The 25,049-nt window shown below is 48.8% G+C and overlaps 1 protein-coding gene across 1 annotated transcript in view; it reads right to left on the bottom strand.

The window, feature by feature from the left end:
* The window catches only part of CAPN13 (calpain 13), an 85,615-nt gene that overhangs the window by 16,435 nt on the left and 44,131 nt on the right, over window positions 1-25,049 (bottom strand). Inside the window, exons 7-15 of the mRNA XM_074012044.1 lie at window positions 24,219-24,293; window positions 19,216-19,307; window positions 15,456-15,530; window positions 14,220-14,365; window positions 12,286-12,434; window positions 6,846-6,857; window positions 4,509-4,705; window positions 3,478-3,511; window positions 3,059-3,115 (exon numbers count right to left, since the gene is read on the bottom strand). Of these exons, the coding sequence (XP_073868145.1) occupies window positions 3,059-3,115; window positions 3,478-3,511; window positions 4,509-4,705; window positions 6,846-6,857; window positions 12,286-12,434; window positions 14,220-14,365; window positions 15,456-15,530; window positions 19,216-19,307; window positions 24,219-24,293 (837 nt within the window). The remainder of the gene's footprint in view (window positions 1-3,058; window positions 3,116-3,477; window positions 3,512-4,508; window positions 4,706-6,845; window positions 6,858-12,285; window positions 12,435-14,219; window positions 14,366-15,455; window positions 15,531-19,215; window positions 19,308-24,218; window positions 24,294-25,049) is intronic.

Raw genomic sequence — 25,049 nt, 5'->3', positions numbered from 1 at the left:
GCTTCCAGGAAGAGACTTAGGAAAAAATAATAACTACTGTGTACGTGTGTGTGTATGCACGTGTGTGATAATAGGAGTTAAAAATAACAGAAATGTGGGCTAAGAGAAACTGCTATCATTGAGCACATTACTTAGCATTAATTTTCCCAGCCACCGAAGCAAAAAGGGAGACATCATGGTTTTCTTTGGATTAAGAGCGGGAAGCAATTGAGGTTGGGGAGGGAGGAATTCTTCCTGGCCTCAACTTCTGAGACAGTTAACTGCATTTGATTTTATACTGGGGGCATCCAGCAGGTTGACAGGCAGTGTCTTTGATGACAATTTCACAGAGACATGGAGCTGTTCTGTATGTGGCTGTTCCTCACGTCCAGCCTGGGAAGGGCAGAGGGGATGCTATGCTGGTATTGCCCTGGGAAAGCATTTTCATGGGGAGCTGGTGCTGGAAAGATTTATCAGCAGGTGGCCCTGTGGAGTGGCACTGGTCAGGTAGAAGAGGGTGCCTCCTGGGGGTCTTCTGAGAATCAGCACCTTCCATCTCCCAGGATTGGTCTTACCACCTTGAACTGGAAGCACAAACAGCCCCAGAGCCCATCCTGACGGGGTCCTCACCCAGAAGGATGACCGCTCAGGATGCCCCTGAGGAAAACATCTTGCCAGTGCCTGAAAATGGTCCTCAGGTCATTTCCCCCACATCTCACTTCGGGTTTTATCAGGAAAGTTGGTGCTGGGTGCCCACTATCAACTGAGTTTCTCTTCCAGAGACTCAGGACACCTCACTTTGAGCCGCAGTCAGCATGCTAATGAGGAGTTCCGACTTCCATGGAATCATCCACTATAAAGCAGCTTTGGGGCATGGACCATGTCTTTTTCCTCCGTATTCCCACATAGGGACAGAGCCTGCCCCGGGTCCCACACTCCATAACCAACCAAAAGAGTCTGAGGAGATGAGGGTAGGAATGGAGGTGAGGGATGCTTAAACAATCTCCTAAAAAATTGCATGTTTGCCTCGACCACCATAATGCAAGATGCCCAAAAGCTATTCCTTGGGATTCCCAAAGCTTAGTGTGGGACTTGTAATGACTGGGTGCTCAGTAAATGCTGGCTGCTTGGTGGATAGACCTAGCTCATCCCAGAGTCTAAGTGGATCCTTCCTTTCCCACAGGCAGACCCTGGGTTATAGAGCTGTCACTACTACTATAGTGAATGAAGAACCGGTGGTAGCATCAAGTCATTGTATTAGTTTTTTTGTTTGTTTGTTTGTTTGTTTTGAGATGGAGTCTTGCTCTGTTGTCCAGGCTGCAGCACAATGGCACGATCTTGGCTCACTGCAACCTCTGCCTCCTGGGTTCAGGCAATTCTCCTGTCTCAGCCTCCTGAGTAGCTGGGACTCCAGGCATGTGCTACCATGCCCAGCTAATGTTTGTGTTTTTAGTAGAGAGTTTCACCATGCTGGCCAGGCTGGTCTTGAATTCCTGACCTCCTGATCTGCCTGCCGTGGCCTCCCAAAGTGCTGGGATTACAGGCATGAGCCACTGCGCCCGACAACCATTGTATTAGTTTAAATCTAGTTAAAGTGATAGAAAAGGTCAGAAGAGAGGACACAGTGAGTGCATGGAGGAATATTTTGCTTTAAACTTTCTTTGCAGGACACAGACCCTGAGGACAGTTTGCAGGATTACAGAATACTGCCAGGTGGGTCCTGCTCAAGAGTGCCTGGCCGAGAGGTGAAAGGGGGCTGGAATCCCGTCTCTTTTCTACTTCCCAGCCATGTATCTGGCAGAGTGCCACACTGGGGTCTTACTCTAATTCCCGCAAAGGCCCCCTATGGGCCACTAATCACCCTCTATGAGGAGGGATTTGGCTGTTGTTTGGAAAAGTCCTGATTAGAAAATCTGTCCCATCTTCACATATGGCAGACATTTTTATTTTAGAGGTGCAGGTGCATGGGCCGTGTGTGAGAATTTGCCACCTGCCACTGAAGGAAGCTTGGTCTCAGGCATCCTAATTACGCCTGCTAACCACCTCAGGGGCTAACCTTCACTCAGGCATCTGCTCCGGGGGAGGTGATCTGCCTTAATTCAATAAAAATGATTGAGCACCTCCTTGGCCAAGGACAGTGATCAGTGTTGGGGACAAGGAATGCATATAATATCATCCCTGCCTTTGGGAGCTTGCAGACTGAGGACAGTCACCTTGGCCGGCCTTGTCATGCAGTGAGGGAAGTGCCTCCTGAATCAGCCCAGATAGTGGACCTGGATCCAGGGCTGGTACTGACTTCATGGAGGTCTGTGTTCCTGTGTTCACCTGCTCTTTGCAACACATGCCCCTCATTCCAGCCACATTCTTTTTTTTTTCCCTAAGTTTTCCTACTTTGGCCCAGGCTGCTTCTGGGTGACCACTGCCCCAGTGACCCTCTGAATGCAGAGGCAGGGCCTGCCCTCCTTCCTGTCCTTGGCCTCTTCCTGGTTCAAGGCGGCAGGGTAGAGATGCACATCAGTATCACTGTCCACTTTCCACGCCAACACAATTATTAATGGTAAGAGGCCCATTGTGCAGAGCCCCTGGCAGCTATTTTATTCTGACAAGTCAAGGAGTTCTTTATAACAGTTTATTAAGCCATTAGAGAAATCCTGTGTGCACATAGGTGGCTTGGCAGCAAGGATGCTGTATTTGCTTTCTGAAGCTGGCTAGCTCCCGGGAGGAACGATGCCAGGTTGGTGGGAGGTGGCCGAGTAGGAGAAGGAAAGGTTTTAAGGGATACTGCCAATTGCTTGTTTAAAGATTTAGAAGGCAATACACCTCACAACCCATAATTATCCCCTCCATTTCTAAGCTCTACATTCCATCTTGATGTCACCCAGATGACACTGGGTGGGGTGCCGTGTCTCTACCGAGCTTGGCAGCCAGAGCAGTTCTGGAGATGATCCAGAAAGAGAGGCAGGTAAAATAATCTATCAAGTCACTTCTCTTCTCTGCATCCCAATAAGGGCCTATAAGAGCTGTCCCTCCCTCAGATCCCCCTTCTCTGCTCCCACGTAAGGCCCCTGGGGTACCATACCTGCTGAGCATATCTGTTGAAAACGCTTTGTTGGGAGCCATGTTCGGAAGGGCTTCCCTGGATCAAAGGGAAAATAGCCACTGTTAGACTTCTGGGGAAGGAGGCCACCCATCTGGTTCAGCAAGGGCACAACCCCTGCCAAGATCTGAGAAAGAGGCTTTATTGGGCAGTTGGAAAAAGCCTTCTGGGGAATGAGAAAACTGAAGTTTGTGGAAGGAAGAGGACTGCGTTGAGCCTGGCCTTGGAGGTCTGGTCTTCTCCCCCTACCCCGCCCGCCCCTTTGAGCCATCATCAGCCTATCATGGTGTCTCTCTTTTCATTGGTTGAGGGCAGGGGAAGGCGCAAAGAAGGAGACAGAAGCTCTTGGGGATGGGATGGGGCCAATGAGGCTTGTCAGCCAAACCTTGCTGCATACCTACCTCCATTCTGAGGTTGAAATGGTGGCTCAGGTGCCTAGAAAATCAGAGGACAGTGTGACAAGGTGACCAGCTCACCACTCAAAGGGGGCCTGCATATACAGGGCACCCAGCTGGCACTGGATATTGATGCCAAGTTCCTGAATGGGGCACCCTCAGCACCGCAGGACATGAAGTGAGCAGCTACAGCACTGTGGCCACGAGCCCAGCCTTTTGGCTGGACATGGTCTGGTCTTTAACTGTTTAGTAAATGGCTCCTTCCACAACCAGATACTTCCAGCAACGCCCATTGTCAGGATGGCAGATAGGCTCTGCCTTAGGCTCCATCTCTGATTGGTGGTGTGATGGCGGCCTGCCATGCTGGACTTGGAAGGTCTCACCCACGCTCAACTGCAAAGACTGCCATAATGATGGCAATGTCTGCCTTGGGCCCAAGAGGAGATAAGGGGCCCAGCGGGGTGAGCACTTGCTGGTCGCAGTCTTGAATGATCAAGTTGGCATGGAAGACCCTCTGTGATGGACTCTTTCTTTCAGGCCCATCTTTCACTGTCTCCCTGCTCTACCCCACATTTCAGGACATGTGACATGCTGGCGATATGCCACCTTCCTGTATAGATGCCGATGCTACTTACTCTCCAAGCAGCCCTGTTCACAGGCACTTCCCTGCTGCTGTTCATGCTTTTTTCTTCTACCCACCTTCCCATGGCCACCATCGCCTTCCCTTTTAAGCTATTAAATTGTGTTTTTCTTCAAAGGCCAGCTCAAGTGCCATTTCTCTCTGTCCCTCTTGCCACTCAGTCCTCCCGTGCCACTTTGCATTTCCATCTGGCAATGGCCCCATCCTGTTTGTGGTCTGGTTCTTGGTTCACAGACTTTTTCGCTCCCCCTTTATGGTGAGCTGCTCTAGAGTGGGGCCAATATTGCATCCCCAGTGACATGCTGCACGAATACACAGAGCACAGCCCATAACGACACAACGCGTTTTTATAAAGTTAAATAGAATAAAACATTTAGAATCCCAGAGGGTTCTGTACCTGTCATTGTCTGGCATTTTCAGGAAGATTCGGAGCAAGAACTCCACTGATTTTCTCCGTGTCTGTGCAACCACAACATAGTTCCCAGGGCTCAGATGGTAGGTCACAGTGAAATTGCGGCGGAATTTATTATTTGAGCTTTGGACAACGTTTCCGAACGGGGAAGAAAACACGGGTGGAAATTTCTCCTGGAACCTCTGGAATTAGAAGAAATACAAGAAATACAATTATTGTGAGAAAGCCCCCTCTGTGCATGGACCCCAGGCACCAAGAAAGACCCAACACCTTCTAGACCCTTTCCATTTACCAAGATAACATTACAGGTTCTATAAATGGAGACGGTACTCAGCTGAACTCTCAAAAAGCAGTAGCATTTAGACTGTCGTTTCATCTAGACCCTGGACACTACAATAGGTGCAAAGAAATACTACACACAGTTTTATCTCATTGAGTCCAACAGCATCCTGAGTTTCTGAGTTTTCTCTCCCTGCTTATATAGAAAGAAAACCTCCATGGAAACTAGTGACATCATTTCAACACTGATTTTCTTCCGGGGCCCCTGAAGCCCCTTCTCTCCTGAATGTTTAGCAGAATACTTTGGACTGCTATACTATTACAGAATTGAATTCTTTTCACTTCCTCTGTTTCATCTCTCCAGCGAAGCCCCGAGATTCCTTCTCATTGGAGAATAATGGGCCCTGATCATTTTCCTTTTATTTCAATATTTTCTCAGAGATAAAACAATAAATATAATGCAGTTCCTATTACCAGATGTCACATACATATTATGTAATAAAAACCCCTTGCTAAACAAATTTTCCTCACTACAGTCAAGCATAGGGATTCCATTTCGAATGGTTATGCAGTAGGAAATGATTATTTATGAGCTAAGCCTTGTGGGGAACACGGGAAAGGGGAAAGTTTCTTTTCAGGAGTAGGGACAGGGTTGGGCTCCAAGGTGAAACAGGAGATAGGCCACTGCCCCAGGGGCATGGCTGGGTGGCATCTACAATGTAATTCTGCTGACATTAACAATAGCCTCAGCAGGTTTGGGAGCCTGACTTGCTTGCACCTTTATGGCAAAAGCAATGATGGAATCAGTTCTTCTCCAGAGGGTCAGCAGTGTCCCGTGGCTCTGGGTATGGGTGAGGGTGCATGCATGTGTGGGTGCAAGGGGAGGCAGTGGGCATGCGGAGGTGTGTGGGCAGTGTGCCTCCTGCAATTAGAAGGCAAGGGTCTCCCTACTTACCCATTATCTTGTCCTGCTCCCTCTGTTGGCCCCTCATAGCCCTGTCCAGGCTCCTGATCCTTCAGAACAGACTTGCTCAGTGGCAGTGAGAAGTGTGAGTGTGGGGGAACAACATGGGGGTTCTTGGTCCATTGCTCAGAGTACCCAGCATCAACAAATCACAAACCCAAGACTGGTCATGCACAGACCCGACTCTGAGCTTGTAGGGATGGGTCCTGTGCTTTTTCCTGGATTAAGTGCCACTTTGTTCTCCAGCTCTGGGGCCTGAGATGCTGATGGCTCCTTGCACCTGAGTGCTTCTCTCAATGCCCATCCCAACCTAGCTGGGGTGTCAGGGACCAGAGTGAGATCCTGACCCCAGCTCTGTGGCTGGGCCACCACTGTCACAGGCAGGCTCCCCCGGAAGGTCTGAAGGTGCTGTAATCACTCTTTGTTGTCTGTGGCCACATCTTGCTCCCCGCTTTCATCTGTGGCCCCCAGGCAGATGCACCTCCCTCTTGGGGGCTCAGAGCTCTCAGCCATGGGCAGAGGGGTAGGTCTGAGTGCCTGTGAGGATAGGTATTCCAAACTCCACCTGTCCTTCTCCATCCTTCCTCATATGGGCAAGTTGCCTTTCACCAATCCTGAGCCAGATGATCTGTTTAGGAGGGTGGCAGTTTCTCGCAAGATGGGCTCAAGGATGTACCTTGAAGCCACATTTGGAGAGCATGCATCCTACTTACGGAGGATTTGGGGACTGACTACTTTAGGAGGCTGAAGATCTTTTCCAAGGTACCCCTTAGTGCTGCTCTCATCTTAAAAGGAACCAGCTTCATCAATCTTCTCTAACAGAGGCCATGGTCCTGAGGATGGTTTCACTTGAATGTTAACAAGAGAACAGCTCAAAGGGTCAAAGCTTCAAACCAGGACAGCTAAATATTCTCCTGCTTTGTGAACCTGTTTGGGGATTCTAGGCCTGTGTCTGATGTAAGACTTAGACTGAATTTGCAGCCACTGAACACGTGGAGGCCACGGGCATTGGAAGTGGCCTAACACTTCACTGGTGGACGGCAGCAGAGGTGCAGGGCAAGGACGATGCTGAGCCATACCTGTGAGCCAGCCTGTTGGAAACAGGGAGAAAGGCAGTTTTAGGAACTCAGACCCAAACAAAAAGGCAAGCAGAACTGAACAGCATGGCTCATTGGTTTCATCCCTGCATTCCTCCACCTTTTCTTCCTCTTTCAAAGAATTTATTTTATACTTATTATGCCTGCCATAAAGCATTTTTTTTTTTTTTGAGGCAGAGTCTCGCTCTGTCACCCAGGCTGGAGTGTAATGGCGCGATGTCTGCTCACTGCAAGCTCTGCCTCCTGGGTTCAAGCGATTCTCCTGCCTCAGCCTCCTGAGTAGCTGGGATTACAGGTGCATGCCACCATGCCTGGCTGATTTTTGTATTTTTAGTAGAGACGAGGTTTCACCATGTTGGCCAGGCTGGTCTCGAACTCCCGGACCTTGTGATCCGCCTGCCTTGGCCTCCCAAAATGCTGGGATTACAGGCATGAACCACCATGCCCAGCTGCCACAAAGCCTGTTTTAAACACTGACATACCACTTTCTAATAAGATGAAGTAAAGACAAAAGAAATTTTTCTTATTAGAAACAAGATACACCATCACTTAGAGTCTTCAAACACTGTTGCACTCTAACTTTCATGATCCGACAAAGCATCCATGGACCAATCTACAAACTAGTTTTAACAGACACATAATAGCTGTAAGCAGACATGACTTCCTAAATTTATTAGGTATGAATTTTACAAACATTACTTATATCTGTGATAACATTGGAGTTGGAGAATATTGCACCTTCTCCAAGTTGCATGGTGAGAACCACCAATAGTGTGGTAGAACTTACGGCCCTTTCCAAGGCCGTGGCTCTTGCAGCCTGAAGATGTGAGCCCACACATCCCGCGCTTGTGGACTGATTTGGTGATCCACTAGGTGTCACGATTTCCTCTGATAGCTTTATGGAATGGATCAATGGGGATAACCTCAAAAAATGTGTAAGTGGAACATGTTCCTCTTCCTTGTGTGGCCTGCCTGTTCCTTGGCACACCTAGAGGTGAACTGGGATGACTGGTTACCCATTCTCTGTGTGAGGTTGTAAGAAATGAAACCCACTCAGTTGCAGAGAACAGCAAGAGGAAGGAAACTGAGGCAGAAAAGGAGGTGTCTGAGAGGAGGAGGTATTCTTTGGTCGGCCCAGCAAGGTGTGGTTACTCTTCACAGCAATGATGATTGCATTGGAAGGAAGGGGGAGAGTTTGACAGGGCCTGCAGATGGCACAGAACCTGGTGCAAATGTAAACTCCCTAACATCGGGAGCTTCCTTAAGAAGTCAACTTCTTTTAGTCCATCAGACCACTGTAAATAGATGGGAATTTGTTCTTGCACCCCCACCCCCAATGCTTGTAGGAATGTCTGTGTGCCTATGAATGGGGAGATACCCATGTTCCAGTCTTCATGTAGTAGAAGGAATACTTGAGGATGCAGTTCCATTAAAAGCCTCTCTACAGTTTGCAAAGCACTTGTATGTAATGTATTGGATACTCACAATAATCCTGCAAGCCGATGCTGAGCTCCCTATTTTATGGGTGTAGAAATTGAGGCTGAGCAGTTTAAGTAGCAGAGTTGGGAACAGGGCAAGCTGTGTTGCTTGCTTTGCAATCAAGCCCTGTCACCACTAGGTGATGTCTTCCTTAGTTGGCTTGATTCTTTTCCACTGTTGACCCTGGGCCCCACCCATGTTTACAGACCTCTCAGTTTTCCCAGGCCGACTTATCTGGAGGCCAAGGGTGAGCTGAGAGGAAGGTGGAAAGTCCAGGCCTTGGGGAGGAACTCTGAGGGAGGTGAGGATGAATTGGCTCATTCACCCTCATGCTTTTCACTGTCCTGTCTTCTCCCTGCCTATTCATACCCCATCAGGGTCTAGTTGGATGTAAAGCAGAGCAGTGCTCCCACAGAAGCTGGGGAGTCACAGGCCCATGCCAGGGCTGGAGCATCATCATATCAGCAGGGCAGCACTGGACCCACAGACACCATGTGAGCCCTGGAGCCTTCTGAGAGTCTGGCTGCTGGCAGGTACATTGCTGTTTCTCAGCTGAACTGTGAAAGCAACCCATATCATTTGAGTTGTCCAGGTCTGAACTGTTCTTTGGTGTTTAACTCAATCAGGATCTTGCAAGATCTGCTGGGATCTCCAGGAAGCCTGAGGAGCTCTTGGGTCTGAGTGTTCTTTTAGCAAATTGGGGAATGGTGAGAAGTAACACATCTCTGGCAGAAAAGTAGGGAAGTGGGTTTGATATCATTTAAAAAATGGTGTAGTTACAGTCTCGGTAGGGTTCCTGAACCGTGAAGACTTTGGGTGAATCAACACAAGGCCCATGGTCACCCGTGTGAACAGAGCCTCGGAAGTTGTGTGTGTGCTGGGGCAGCTGTGATCTTTTTCTGGGCTTCTGTCTTGGCTCAGAAGGAAGAGTTGGCTGAGATGTTTCTAGTAGGCCTCTTTGGTGCTTGACCTGGTCAATCCTGGCTGGGCAGACCAGGGGCCTCAGTTCCTTCTCAGCCTTTCCCAAATCTTTCCCTCTGCCTCCAGCCTTTTCTTCCCAGAGGTGAGAGCTGGAGAATCTGAGGATGAGGGTCCTCTTAGAAGGCACCCGAGTCAGCAGGAATTCTTGTCTGAAAGCCCTGGAAACTAACGCAGGCTGGGGTGGGCTGAAAGGTGCTTCTTAGAAGAAAAGCTCACAGAGTCGATGGGATGCTAGAAAATGCAGCCCAGAGGTGGGCAGGGGCCAGACAAGAGGGATACACAGCAAATAATCCTCAGCTGTTCCCACCTATTTTAGTTATTTCCTCGAGTGCCAAGGCTCTGAGTGACTCTGTGTGTGTGTGTGTGTGTGTGTGTGTGTGTGTGTGTGTGTGTGTGTGTGTATGTATGAGGGATGAGGGGGAGATGAAGGGAGCATCTAATTGGGCAAGCCTGGGTCACAAGTCTACAACTTTTGCATCCAAGGGCTTGGTTGAGGGAATATTTGGCCTCTAGCTGCTTGCAGTAGGAGGCTGGGCCCTGCCTCCCACCAGGACTCCCCTAAGGTGGAAAAAGTGTTCAGGTACCAGGTGGTGATGAAAATGACAACCGTGTACTACTGCATCCTTAAGAGATATTCTTTGATAGCATCAGAGGGTTTGAGGCACCTCAAAACTACTCTGCTAAACTCCAGCAATGTCTCTCCACCAAATTGCTGAAATTGGGAAATGGAAATATGGTCAAGGAGAGCAGAACACAAAAGCTTTCCTGCTCTTTGTGGTTTTTGGAGCCATGAGTATCATCAGAAAGGCATGCTCCTAAGCCCTACCGAGAGCCCTGGGCCTGAGACCCTAAGTCCTGGGATCAAATGCCCCTGTCACCTCCAAGGTGCACCTTGGATAGGTCATTCCTCTCTGAGCTTTAGCTTCCACACCTACAAAAGTGGGGCTAATTGGGCTTTTGAGACAATGAATGTGAACATGCTTGTACTTCTGAAGTACAGGTTGAGCATCCGTAATCCGAACATCTGAAATCCAAAATGCTCCAAAATCCAAAACTTTTGAACACCGACATAATACTCAAAGGAAGCGCTCATTGGAGCATTTTGGATTTTGAGCTTTTGGACTAGAGATGCTGAATCAGTAAGTATATACTGCAAATATTCCAAAATCCTCCAAATCTCAAATGTGAAATACTTCTGGTCCAAAGCATTTCTGATAAGAGAGACACGATCCGTATTCTCTCACCGTGAGGCCCTCTTATTAGTGTGAACCACAGCCAATGCACAGGACTGTTCAGCCATGTCTGGGTACCCAGGAGCCCCTGTCTGTCCATAAATGCACTGATACTCAAGGCTGTGAATTTTGCCTTCAGCTCAGTGAACAGAAACTGAAATCATTCCTAGAGACACTGTAATTCAAGCTCCAGCCCAGTCTGTTAAAGGACCTCTGATATCCCTGGTGCTCAGAAAGGTGACTTGTGTGTTTGACTGAAGGCTTAGGGAACCTCTGAAAGCCAATCTCAGCTCTGCCATTAACTCTGACCATGTCACTTCACCTTTTGGGGCCTCATTTTCTTCAACTCTATTATGAGGAGAGAGGATCCCAGCATGTGATAAGTGCATGATCTTAAATATCCACATTAGTGCAAAGAAGCCGTGGGGTGTATGATTTGAGAACCTTCACTTGACTTGGGGGATGCACTGAATTGTTTGGGGGAATAGCAGGGAGTAGAGATATCAGATGTTCTTTTGTAGCTTTTTTCTTTTAAATGCTATTTTTAAAAAATGAATTCCCCCAGCTATCGCATTACTGAGTACATACCCAGAGGAACATAAAGCATTCTACGATAAAGGCATATGCATGTGAGTGTGCACTGCAGCACTATTCACAATAGCGAAGACATGGAATCAACCTAGATGCCCATCAGTGACAGATTGGACAAAGAAAATGTGGTACATATACACCATGGAATACTACGCAGCCACAAAAAGAGCGAGATCATGTTTTCTGGGAAAATGGATGGAGCAGGAAGCTATTATCCTTAGCAAACTAACACAGGAACAGAAAACCGAATACTGCAAGTTCTCATTTATAAGTGGGAGCTAAATAATGAGAACTTATGAACACAAAGAAGGAAACAACAGACACTGGGATCTACTTGAGGGGGGAGGGTGGGAGGAGGGAGCAGAGCAGAAAAGTTGATTACTGGGTACTGAGCTTAATACCTGGGAAATGAAATAATCTATAAAACAAACCCCCATGACACGTGTTTACCTATGTAAGAAACCTTCACATGTACCCCCAAACCTAAAATAAAAGTTTCATAAAACCAAAACCATGAAAGGAGAGAGAGAGCCTAGGTGGAGGGGAAACCTGGCCTCAGAATAGCCAAGCAGAAGTTTGCATGCCAACCACCAAACTATGACTCGACTTTGGTCTAAACATGAGAGAAAAACACACCTCTTGGATTTATACTCAGAACAGTTTAGACAGCTTCCCCCACCCCCCCAAACAACTTCCAAAGTTTAGCCAATTATTCTCAAACTTTAATGTGCATAAGCTTCTGGAGAGCTTATGAAAATGCAGATTTTCAGGCTCTGTCCTTAAACATTCTGATGTAGAATGTCTGGAATAAGCCCAGAATCTGCTTTGTTAGAACAGCTAGTCTTGGCCAAGACCACTTTTTGAGTAGCAAGCATTAGATTCTACAGCGTCCCAGAAAACGCTGACAAGCGACACAGGCAGGAGGTGAGTCCCACTGTAATTATGGTCGATTGTCATCTCTCTGGCCTCAGATTTCTTGCACATTTAGCCTTGGACTGGATGAATGCTACAGCCTCTTTGGGCTTTGTCTCCAAGGCTGTGGTATAGTCAAATCTCCCAGCATGGCCAAAGCTGTTCTCCCCAACTCAAGGTTTACACTGAATTTCTAAAAGGGAAAGCCCTGAAGCAGGCTGCCTTACCGGAATCACTTGGAAATTGAGTGGAAGTTTCTCATCTTCTGCCTTCAAATTTGGTGGCGTGATAGCAGTTGTGATGCAGATGACAACATTGGTGCCTTCCATTGGCTCTTGCACAGAAAAGTTGAATTGAGCATCATTCCGAAGTCCTCCTGCATCAGATAGAGCTGTTACTAGAGCTCAGCTTCACTACTGGGAATCCCGGGCAGGACCATGTCCAGTGCAGAGAGCTCTGTGGGGTTGTGTTGTAAACTCTGGATTGGAGACCTAAGGCCTGGGTCCTAATCCCCACAGTTACTACTTGAGATACAAGTTTATTTTCTAAACCTTGGCTTCCTCCTCTTAAACACAGGAAAGGTTGTATAGTCCCCACTGTGTGAAAAATGTTTCTTAAACTGTAAAGTCAAAGTCTATTTTATAATGATAAGTGAAATTCCAGAGTTCCCAGCTACATGTGAACTTTTGCATTGGTGGTAACCATCAGAGCCTTGAAATGGCATGAATCACCAAGCACAACTAGAGACAGGAAAACAGGCAGAGAGATGGCAATTGCTGTACTCTTCTAACCAAGCATGCTTATCAAAGCCAGAACAAGAGAGAGCGAGCTAATGTGAAAACCATTAGATTCAAATACATGGAAGAATGAAGATAAATCAAGATAGAGATGAATTGATACACATCAGAAGATTGGACTGACAATGGGGGAGCTCTGCAAGGGAGTGGGGAGGCGTAGAGGACCATCATAGCATGGACGTGCCGTGAGGACTGGATAAGACGGTGCATTAAAATGCAGGTGCTCGATCACTGGCTCCCTTTTCTTTTTCCATTGTAAGGTATTACTGAAAACGGCCCTGATGTACAGGTTTTGTTAGTTCATTGATAAGCACTGTATCCAGGGGAGAGGGCCTTGGCCCTATAATCAGAGAGGCGTAGCTCAGGAAGAGGAATCAGTAAATTTGCTGCCCAAGAGTGACTCAGCAGCTCTTGAGGTTCTGCCCAAGACCTCCTGGTGACAAGGTTCTCTGAGCAGCAGTTCTGTAGATCACTAGAGCCTGGAGGTCAAAAAGAGGGACACCCTGGGGTATGGGCTCATTCAAACAAACCATCTCGACAGGCAGGTGCCCAGAGGAAAGGATGCATACACATCCCTGGGTGTAAACACACAACAAACACACTCACACACACAAATGCATTGTTTACGCAGTCTCTTCTATCAAGCATGTATAAGCACACTCTGGTTCCTCTTCACAGGGAGCTCTTTCACTCATCAATGCCACGAACAGGGAATGGGAGGTACAGGGAGGGAATGTGACTTTCCCAAGGCCATGATCAACAAGATTCATCTCAGGGGAGCTCAAAGACGGGCTCAGAGGCGCCTATCTGTGGGACTTCAGCAGGGACACACCTGCCAAGACAGGGCAGGGATAGTCTCCCTTGTGTCTGGGTGGTGCTCTCTAGGCTCAAGGACAGACAGGTATGACTAATTCCACTGCTGAGTGTTGGGGAGGCTGAGGACAGGGTGACCAATTATGTTTCCAACATCACAAGGCCAGTATGTGGCAAAGACAAGGGTCCAACCTAGGCCCCAACTCTTTTCCTGTGTTCCTTCTGCAGCCCTCCCCCTTGTCCTGGATGTTTACTGGAAGGTGGTGAGCCTGCCCTCCTCCCAGGAAGCAGGAGGGGGTTAGTGGAAGGACAGTGGCACAGCATGGAGGGCTGTAGGAGAATCACATCAGCGATTCTCCTGCTTGGCCCCTACCAGCAATCATTTTACTTGGAGGAGCAGTCACAGTCTCTTCATGCTGACAAACTCCCCTCCTTTCAGCTTCAGGCTCATGGCCCAGAATCAAGGGCCAGAGAGAGCTGAAGCCATGGCAGGGCTGGGCTGGGGCAGCCAGCTTCCAGTTGGGCAGTGTGACCACCCGTGTCATCATTACCTGTAGTGTTTCCTAGAATCACTTGCTTCCTAAACATTATTTGGGACCATCCTTCGTGGAGTGTGTTTCCATGGTCCAGGGTAATTGGAATTTGGCTACATATAAACATGGAGACGAATTTCTGTTGGAAATCTTGACATGACATCCTGTTAAAAACAGATATACATCACTCAGTGACTAGTGGTTGTGTCCCCAGGGTGGGGGTTCCTATGACTTTACAGCATAGCCACTGTCCTGCCCAGAGACCAATGTCTGAACCTGGCTCATTCACCATCAAGCACCCTTCTGTGTTTTCAGTCCTTCTGCTCCAGTGGCTGGGAGAGCAAGGACACAGTCGCGTTCTGGGGTCTGCCTGTCACCAGGCAGAAGCTTTATCATTAACTGCCATCTCCTTAACGCATTGATCCAATGGTGAGCCCTTTCATGGTCAGTGGGATGACTGCCATTCTCTGTCTGCTCTGGGTTCTCTAAGCTGCTAGGAAAATTGTTTTTACCCTAGGGTGTTCTGCCAAATTTATTGTTGAGGTCTTTATCAGCCTAAAATTGGATTCCACACCTAAAATCCCATCTCCTACTGTGATTAAACCAGAGACACTGGGAAAGATTTCCTTCTAATCTATATTTGTCCCTCTGATTCTTAATTATTTAGACCCATGCTCCTTTCCACACATGCTGATTTTCATTGAAATACATCACTCAGTAAAACAGACAACCCTCTGAGGAATATCCAGGTCATGCTCTGAGATGTGAGCATATGGCCAAGAATGTGTTCTCAAAACATCTAGTCCTGCGTGACTTCTGGGTGATGAAGCCAATGTCTCACCCAGAGCTACAGAGTCTGCATCCTGCTGCTGTTTTTGAGGTCACACTAGAGGAAACTGGGGAGCTCGAGGGTCCCAGCAAGATGGTACAGAAGAGATGGGCATGACAACCATGCATCCTAGCTTCCAGGAAACCACAGATTTCAAGCCTTTGGTGCCAATATTCTCTTTTACTATTAAAATGTCCTGGAAAGTTCAGCATTTCATAACTGAAATAACTTTCCCACCAAGAGGGAGCCTACAATAATTTTTCATCCAAAGTTTTTGTGTCTTGGTAGAGAAAATAGGCTCCCTCTAAACAGGTCTCTGCAAAGCTATTTTCCATCTTCATAAATGTTTAGGGAAAAGGGTAGGGATTGAAGACTTGGGCAATAGTTAAAGATTTAAAACACCGTTATATAAGAAGGGTAAATACCAAAACTCTCCATCTTCCTGTTTCTTACGTAGCTGGCTTTTCCGCGGGTCACGGGTTTCCTCCCACTCCTGAGACCTGAACATGGACAAACAAACCACAGGGTGAGATTTTCCAGTGCATTTTTTCTCAACCATGTGTGGGTCAACAGGGACCCTCTGTACATGTCACCATTAGTTCCTGGGGAGCACATGGCAAGTGTCATTCCACCTAGGACAGGACCCAGTTATTCTCTACCTGTTGACGACTTCCAAACATCTGTCCCCAGCGTGGTCTTCTTTCCTGAGGTCTAGATGGATTTATGTTGCAGTTCAACCCACATCTCCAACAGAGTCCCATAGAGACCCCAAATCAACCTGTCCCTGACCATACCCATCCTCTGCCACCTCCTATTGCCTGAGTGAGAACATGAGGAGTCCCTCTGTCACACCCACACATCCAAACAATCATCAAATAGCATTCATTAATTGATCCTACCTCTTAAACCCCTCTCAAAGCCAGGCACTTATTTCCATCCCTCCTGCTGTTACCCCAGTTCAGGCTCCCTGCCCTTCCCTCTGGATGTCCACCTGGTCTCCCTGAACTCAGTTCTGCCCACTTTCCCATCCATTCCTCACACTGCCATTGAAATGATCTTTCTAAAATGTAAACTTGATTATATTATTTCCCTGCTTAAAACCTATCAGTGGTTCCATATTATTCTCAAGGTAAAGTTCACACTCCTTAAAGAGAACTTCGGCCTCTGCCACCCTCTCTGATGTTACCAGTTTCTTGCTTCCTCACCTTACCTCCACTCTTGAATTCTATTCTCCAGCAATAGTGCCTTCATTTCCTTAAAACACCCCCTGCACCCCCAACTTTCACCCTGATGCTCGCTGCACCTGGCGCCCTCTTCCTCCTTTTAGTTCTGTAACCTGCCCTTACTCATCTTTCCTCTTAAAGGGCATTGCCTCTGGGAAGCCCTGCTTGGCCCCCAACTTCCCTCTGTTCTAGGTCTTTTGAGCTTCCATAGTCTGCTGTGTTACTGTTACTTTGTGTATTGGTTGCTATGCCTCACTAGACTCCCAGAGCCATGAGATTGCTGAGCCTGGCTGGCCATCCTATCATCGCAGGTGTTTTGCCCATGCCTTGGCATGTATTAGGTGGGTGCAAAAGTAATTGCATGCCTAATAGTACACAGTGATTTTTTGTTTGTTTAATTAATTAATGCTGCCCACTTCGTTGGAACAATATGTTCCAGAAGCCAGTCCTTGGGTCTCTGGCGAGGAAGAGACCCTCACAAGCAGAAGGCAGCAGCTGCCCCTTCTTCAGCCCACTCCTTAGAGGGGAGGCATGCTTGTAGGCAATGGGTTTCAGGGGCACAAAAGCTCAATGAGACCTTTCTCATGGATGAGGTTGCATGGGGAGCCTGGGTCCCCTCTGTGCTAGGACAGCAAGGCAGGGGCCACCACTCAGGCTTCCGGCTGCAGGGCTGAGGCAGTCAGATGTGGTATTGTAAAATGGCAATTTTATAATTAAGCGATAATTACATTTTCTGCAGTGTGTAAGGGAGAATAATTGTAGTGTAAATCAATACGCTATCGATTCATACAAGTTTGCCTTTAAGTGTATGCAACTGAAATTTCAATTATGGCTGAGATTAGACCATCTGGTTCTCTCCATCCATCTCCATTCCTAAAAAGTAGGGAAGAAATCAACCACCTGCTTGGAGACAGTGATTATGCAGTCCCCGTCACTTCCTTCCAGCCTGGTTTCTGGTGCAAAGTGGTGACCCTCAGCAGTCAGCTGAGGATACAATATGTGATCCGACAGAGCAGGTGCTGCTAGATCCGTCTCCCCCAGTCCCTGCTCTGCACACATCACGGCCATGGTCAAAAGCCTTCCTTTATGCCCATGCCTGTAGGGGATAAATCCAGACTTCCGGCATCAGGCTGTCTGGTGTCGGCTCCCAGCATTCTCTCTCTCAGCTTCCTCTGCCTCAGGCCAGTTTGTTGGCCCTGAACAGACTATCGATGTTCCCAGAGGGGTGCCATAGCCTATGCGTCCCCCTCCTATCTAGTGATCTCTTCTGAAGTGAGTCATACTTCCTCCACCACAAGGCCAACTCAAGTTCGGTCCCATCCATGAAGCTTTCCCTGAACATGCCAGCTCATGGGATGCTTCTCTCCCCAAACCCTGGTGTCCCCTGTTGCCTTGACTGGTCACTCGATATTTAGCATGGGAAACATGGGCAAAATATCAATTGCGAATATATTGCCTCTTCTTCTACCCTAGGGAATCTGTCATTGTCATTTGCCTTCCCTCTACTTCTATCCCAACAGGCAGCCTCAAATCAGGGGTGCTGGCTGATCCTGTCACACTCTGGGCCATATTTGGCAACTTGGAGTAATGACTGGGAAGGAGAACTGGAAAAGGACAGAGGTTATTAGGATTTATATTGGAAAGCACAAAGGATACACCTGGGAAGGAAGAAAGAATAGAGGCGAGAGAGGAGAAACTGGGGAGGTTTGACTGCCCGATTCTCCCAGGGGCGTCTGAGGTCACAGTTAGGTTTATTCTAGGAATTCATTGTGCTGTTTCCTCCCACCTTCCATCTCTGTTTACCTCGCCCTCCATCCCAATCATACTTTCATCCCACACTGGTTGAGTGCCCAAGGGTGCCAAGGTCATGGGAGATTGGAGCGGTCCTGCCACAGCTTACCCTGGGGCATCAGGTCTAGAACTGGCTGGCTCTGCATTCACCTCCAGGACGCACCGTCCTCACTGTATTGATTTCACTGTGTGCTGGGCCCATTCCTGTTTGTCTGAACGGATTGCACTTCCTTTCAGATCAAGTTCCCCACCCCCAGCCCCACTGGCGACGATGCAGCAGCTGCTGTGTCACCACACTTTTCACGGATGGACACAGACCCCTGGAGGAGTGCGACCGGGCTGAGCCTTGCTGGCTGCCCAGAGGAGCAAGTAACCTGTTGCGGCCCCTCTGTCCTCTCAGGACCACTGTCTCCTTCACAGTCAGCAAGGGGCTGGCGGCCTAGGGGTCCACTCCTCTGGCAGCTGGGAAATGCCAGCCCAGTTCCCTGGGGAAAGCACTGACCACACAGCTGGGCCCCCCATGGGATGTCTTAGCTCCTGTGCCTCCTGATTTAAATGTGGAGAGGCGCAGCTTTATCATTTACATCCCAGGCACCGAGTACTCATAGGCATCCGGAGCAGCAGGGCAAGACTGGAGAGCTGAGTAGATTGGACAAAAACATCATCCAGATCTTTGCATCACTTTCCCCAACTGCCCCCGGTTAGGACGCATTTTCCACCCTGATAATGTGACATGCTCAGGATCAGAATTCCATGGGTCCCTCCAAGGGAGGCAGTTCCTTCTCTCCATCAATGTCTTGCCAAGTCGGGGCTTGGCTCCTGCCTGCCCTACCTCCCGCCTCTTTTACTAATTCTGGGCATGTGCATTCCCTGCTGTAGACTGTAACCTTCTGGAGGGTGGGCACTGGGTCTTGTCATCCATATATACCTCACAGCACCCGCTTAACACAGTGCACTTAGTACAGGGTGTACACAGTAGGTGCCTCATAGTTGCTTGGCAGATGGCATCACAGGAGCGTGAGATGGACCCCGATAACCACGTGTAGGTGTGAGCTGGACAGGCCTGCGGTGAGATGCATAGCGACGAGACAACCCCTGCTCTCATGGGCAGGAGGCTCTACCAACACCAAACGCTCTGTGAAGGATGGAGAGAGGTTTCCTGAAGCCATACCCATCACTCCAGCGCCCTCTCCATTCAGTCTCGCCCCAGCCCCAGGGGTTCCACAGGGAGATAATTTCTTCCCAGCCCCTTCTGTATTGAATCTGTAAAGAAAACAGAAAAGGAAACTGTCAGTGCTCTACAGCAAAAGTCAGCAGAAAGGGGGATGAATGCAGCTGCTTTTTACCTCCAAGGACCAATTTAACTTCTGACCTCATTTGGCTGCAACCAGAAAAAATTGAAAGGAAAAAAAATCAATGTCTCTCTACTGCCTGCACAGCATTGGAAGGAGATAGACGAGGAAATGGCCCCTCATTCCGCTCAGCCCCTCACAAGGGCAGATGCAACTTTATCATTCCTTAAGACTGCATCCCAGAACCTGAGTGAGTTGAGATTTAATAGCAGATAAACAGCAGGGGATGTTGCTTCGGGCTGCAGAGGAAAACTTTATGGGTCCCCAGCCTCCTCCAAGCCCTGTCATGGATGGCATCTCTGTTCCACAGACACAGCCTCATTCTCTGCCGGCAGCCCAGTGGGAGCTATGGAGCAGTCTCAACAGCACTGTCGTGAGTGAGGAGGGTAGAGGAGGCAGATTTGAGCAAGACTGAGATGGCTTGTGAACCAAGATAGCCGGGGCTAGCCCTCCTCATCCTGCATCCCAGAGCTGATGAGATACCTCAGTCTGAGAGAAGATGGCCAACAATGGCCTGAACTTTCCCTCCTTCCCTCCCTTCCTTCCTCCCTCCCTCCCTTCCTCCCTCCCTCCCTTCCTTCCTTCCTTCCTCCCTCTCTCCCTCCTTTCCTCCCTCCTTTTCCTTTCCTCCCTCCCTTTCCTTTCCCTTTCCTCCCTCCCTTTCCTTTCCTCCCTCCCTTTCCTTTCCTCCCTCCCTTTCCTTTCCTCCCTCCCTCGCTCCCCTTTCCTTCTTCCCTCCCTTCCTTCCTTCTTTCTCTTTCTCCCTCCCTTCTTCCTTCACTCCCTTACTACCCTCCTTCTTTCTCTTACTCCCTCTCATCTTCCCTTCTTTCCTTCCTTTTCCTCCCTCCCTCCCTCCCTTTCTTTCTTCTCTCCTTCTGTTTCTTTCCTTTCTCCCTCCCCTGCTCCTATCCTTTTACCCTTCCCTGCTCCTATTTTTCCCTCCTTTCTTCCCTCCCTCCCTCTCTCCTTCCCTCCCTCCCTCTCTTCCTTCCTTCCTTCCTTCCTTCCTTCCTTCCTTCCTTCCTTCCTTCCTTCCTTCCTTCCTTCCTTCCTTTTCTCTCTCCCTCCCTTCCTCCCTTCCTCTCTTCCTGTCTGTCTCTTCCTTCCTCTCTCTTCCCCTTCCTTCTTATCTTGTTTCCTCCCTCCTTCGATTTTCTCCTCCCTCCGTCCCTCCCTTCCTTCTTTACCCCCTGCCTTCCCTCATCTCTCTCTCCCTCCTTTCCTCCTTCCTTTCTTCTCTCCTTGCCCCCTGTCTGGGGTTACTCATCCTCACCGCACTTCAGATAAGGAGGTCTACCCCTTTGCTCCCTCACACCACTTAAGCCAGAGGGCAGAACTGTGAGAAAATGACAACACAGCAGCCAACCCTTGAACCTGCATCCCCGGGAGCCGGCAGCCCTCAGCGTGGCGAGAGGAATTAAAATATGATTGAGCTGTAGCTGTGATATCGATCTGTGCTAATGTTGTCTGAGGAGACAGAAGCCCAGAGGGGTGAGGAAAGGGGCGAACTTGCTCCCTGATTCTTGGTCAGAGAAGAAGGACAACACTCTGGATAGAACAGACTATCACTGTGTGGAAGAGAAGCCGCAGGTGGAGGCAGGGCTCAGAGCTAGGTGCCGGCTAACATGCGCTAAGGAAACAGCACGGGAGAAGCTAAGCACCTTTCTCAAGATCGCTAAGACAGCGGCAGAGGCAGAATTCCAATCTAGCCATGGTCAGTTTCCAAAGTCCCGGCTCCTAGTTTTGGAATTGGGCAAGAGTAAAGGTCCATTCTTGGATGTAGCTGTGCCCTTGGCCTCGACTGTGACCCTTGAGCCACCCGGTCAATGCCCATGCTCACCAGTGGGGCATTGCTGTGCAGGAGCCGTACCGTCACACACGGGCCCAGGAGCCTGGCTTGGAAAAGGCTGTTTTCTGTTGCTTCCCTTGTCTGCGCCGCTCCCTGGCCAGTACCTCAGCAGAAGGGGCTCTCACTTTCAATGCCTCCAAGAAGCACAAACCCAGCATTCCCACCCCATCTGCCCTACCCTGAGGCACCCCAAGCCTTGCACACAGTTTACTGTTAACTCCCAGCACCTGACAGAGCCCCTGGAGCAAGGACACAAGAAATGGTCACCTGGTGCCCCAAATAGCTTAATGAGCCATGCTCAGTGTCTCATGGATATTCAGGGGCTCTGGTGGGCATGGGGGAGAAAATCAACCTGCGATTCAAAGGGGCTGGAAGCAGGGCTAAGTGAGGCATGCAGATAAACACTCACCCCTTTGCCCAAGGGAATCGCCGACTGAGCTAAGTGCATAATAAAAAATGCCAATTTCATTTATCTTCCTGTCTGTGTCCTGCCTAGAGGGAGGATGAGCAGATTAAAAAGTATGCCACATTTATGGGCTGCTTTAATCTTAGCACTTGTGGTTCAGAGTTATAACCTTCTCTCTCTGGAGGAGGAGTCTTTAACCAACTCAAGTTCTTGGTTGTGTCCCTCCTTTATGGCAGTGACCCATTCGTGCCGGCATGGGCCTTGGTCTGGGGGTGCAGGGGTCACACTCGAGGCCAAGGCCATGGCTACACCTAAGAATGGGCCGGCCACGTGCTTCTTCACTCCCTGGCCGCTGACTCTGCCCCTGACCCTGCTCAGCACTCAGGAAAGGTGCTACTGGGCAGGAGGTAACCCAAGTTATCTACCCTGCAATAGTACTTCCTCAAATGAATTATCCTGAATGCCAGTTCCATTGGCCATTAATAGTTATTCCTAGCAAAAATGGTTTTGTGGCTAATGGTCCAATAAAAACCAGCAGGGCTTGCACTGCTCATACAGGCCTCTTGGAGTCTTTAAAATGCAAATGTACACTCTGAATCGCCAAGGAGGGGATATAGTGAGTGGCATTTTCCAAAAGTATTTGGAAACCCATTTTCAGAGGCTAGTGCTTCTTAGAACACGTTCTGTGAAGTGTCAGCAGCATGGAATGGTGGAGCAGGGACGGATTACACAGGACATGCGGTCTTGATCACCTGTCTTCCCAGGGGAGGTGTTCTGTTTAGACCACTCAGTATATTATTAAAACAATTCCAAGTGTACACTATGGGGTCACAAATGTTCGAGCTGTGGGTGTCATGATCAGGAGCCCAAACTGCAGCTGAGCCAGCACTTGGACTCCCGAGTTCCCCTCTGTCACCCTAGATGTTCACATAGCTGCTCTGCAACCCAGCAGTCACTGCCGTCTCCACAGCCAGCCTCTGCGGGGACTCATGCTCCAAGGTCATCTGGACCTCTGGGTACACGAGTCCCTTCTCCCCTGTGTTCAGAGCAGAAAAAAAGGCTATCTCAATGTATAAAAAGGATCTTGTCCAAGAATGGCAAATACATTGCAAAGGTACCTGACTTCCTCATCTCATGCCCCAAATAGATATTACTAATTGATAATAGCTCTCTTTCCATGAATCTGGAAGTGCCAAGGTCAATTTTGGACAATTACCTGTTGTACAAAAAGCATTCATTAGAGACAGGAGATATTGTCTTGGTTTTGTGATTGGGACAATGATCAAAATGTGAAACAATGGAACAACTGGCCTCAGGTCCATGGACAAGAGAGACAGACGGATAGAGAGAGGAAGGACATGTGGGAAAGGAGGAGAGGCCAGGCAAGTATGAGAAAGCCACACATAGAGCCTGATGCTCTGCAGTCCTCGGTCCATAAAGTCCTGGGAGAAATGATGTGCCCTAGAGTTTGGAACTCGGTCTCTTAGGGCTTAGAAGACATTATTAGACCTCAAGTGTTGTGGAAAATACAGAGACCGAGGAACACTTGCAGGAAACCATCCCATGGCCAGGAAGTGCTGTCACCGCAAGTGTGGTGACAAGTGTAGACAGACACTAAAGAGACAGCGTGTCCAGGCCAGCTATCTCCCAGGTGCCATCTGTCTAACCTCGTGAAAGACATCTTTCCTATCAGGCCCCAGCTTCTTTCTTTATGAACGGGGAAAGTTGGACTTCAGTAGTGTTTTCCAGGCCAAATTATACTGCACACAGTGATTACATACATTTTTGTCCAGCCAGAGTCAATTTTTCCATTGAGGAGCACGATTGTCCTCCAGCGCCAACCTCCCCCTCTTCCATGAGAATAAAGTTTTATCTGGGCCTACAGTGTATGTCCCAGCCTCCCTTGGCCTTGGTGTGGTCACATAATTAAGCTTAGACTAATGGGATGTGAGAGAAATGATGCATGCCTCTTCCAATTCATGCCTTCTGTATGGATATATGAGTGTCCCTTGGCCTCTTTCTCTCCTCTGGCTGGGAGATAAGGGATTAGAGCAGCTGTCTTGGGCTCATGGGTGGAAGCCCCATGTGGAGATGCCAGAGCCACCTACTAGTCCTGGCATCACCTGCTTACCTGAGAGAGAAATGTACTTTGTCTTAAGACCCTATATTTTGGAGTATCTTTGTTATAGCAATTTAGCTTGCATGTAACAAATAAAACCCCTTTCAGGGCAAAACTTCCCCCCTGGAGTCAACTGGGTAGTTCATTCTACCTCCTTTGGGGCTAATCTCCCAGTTTAGATAGACACTCAGAGCTGTCTGAGATCAGCAACAGGACAGCAAGGTCTCTGGTGGATTCCTGGAAAGGAAGACAGTGGGAGTCAGAACTTCTGGATGAACAGAAGGAGCTGAGGCTGTCCATGGTACATGTCATGATGGGGGCAAGGGTGATAAATCCTCATTTCATCTTTGTTGGCCTTTCATGTGATTCTGGCCCCTATTGAAAGGAACAGGAATGCTGAGGCAGAGGCCAGGGGAGAGCTGGACAGGCCAGCAGCCAGCCTTACCTGCTCGGCCCCAGTCACGGTGTAGGCGTGCAGACTCACCAGCCCATTCTCCATCGCCTGTGCTGTATCTGTTGACTTCAAAGCAGAAAAGCAGACCAAGCATTAGACATCTACAGGTTCTTCAAAGAAATAGAAAAACACAGTCCAAACAGCCGCTGAGCCATCTGGGTCCCACTGACTCACTTGGGACTGATAGATGGCCTGGAACTCTTTTCTAGAGTGGCAGAGTTGGAAGGCCATTGGGTATCTGAGGCCCCAGGGATTTCATGCCTCAGGGAACCACCCCCATGAGTGATGGAAGGAACCCCATGGAGTCCTGAGGGCCTGGGTTACTCTCTCCACCAACCACATGTCATCAGTGAGACACGGCACAAATATGTCTGCTGGGACATTTGCAGGAGGCAGGAATCACTTGACACCCACATTGGGAGTAACTGGGGTTTAAAGTGCATCTTGGGCTTCTGGTGGCATTTTGGATTAGTGATGTGTGACTCAAAGCCCGTATGTTTCTTTTTTTTTTTTTTTTTTTTTTTTTTTTTTTTTTTTTTTTTTTTTTTTTTGAGACGGAGTCTCGCTCTGTCGCCCAGGCTGGAGTGCAGTGGCCAGATCTCAGCTCACTGCAAGCTCCGCCTCCCAGGTTCCCGCCATTCTCCTGCCTCAGCCTCCCGAGTAGCTGGGACCACAGGCGCCGCCACCTCGCCCGGCTAATTTTTTGTGTTTTTAGTAGAGACGGGGTTTCGCCGTGTTAGCCAGGATGGTCTCGATCTCCTGACCTTGTGATCCGCCCGTCTCGGCCTCCCAAAGTGCTGGGATTACAGGCTTGAGCCACCG

Source organism: Macaca fascicularis, chromosome 13 (genome assembly GCF_037993035.2).
Source record: "Macaca fascicularis isolate 582-1 chromosome 13, T2T-MFA8v1.1".
NCBI lineage: Eukaryota > Metazoa > Chordata > Mammalia > Primates > Cercopithecidae > Macaca > Macaca fascicularis.
Note: the sequence above shows the minus strand (reverse complement) of the source record. Positions and strands in the feature narration are given on the sequence as shown.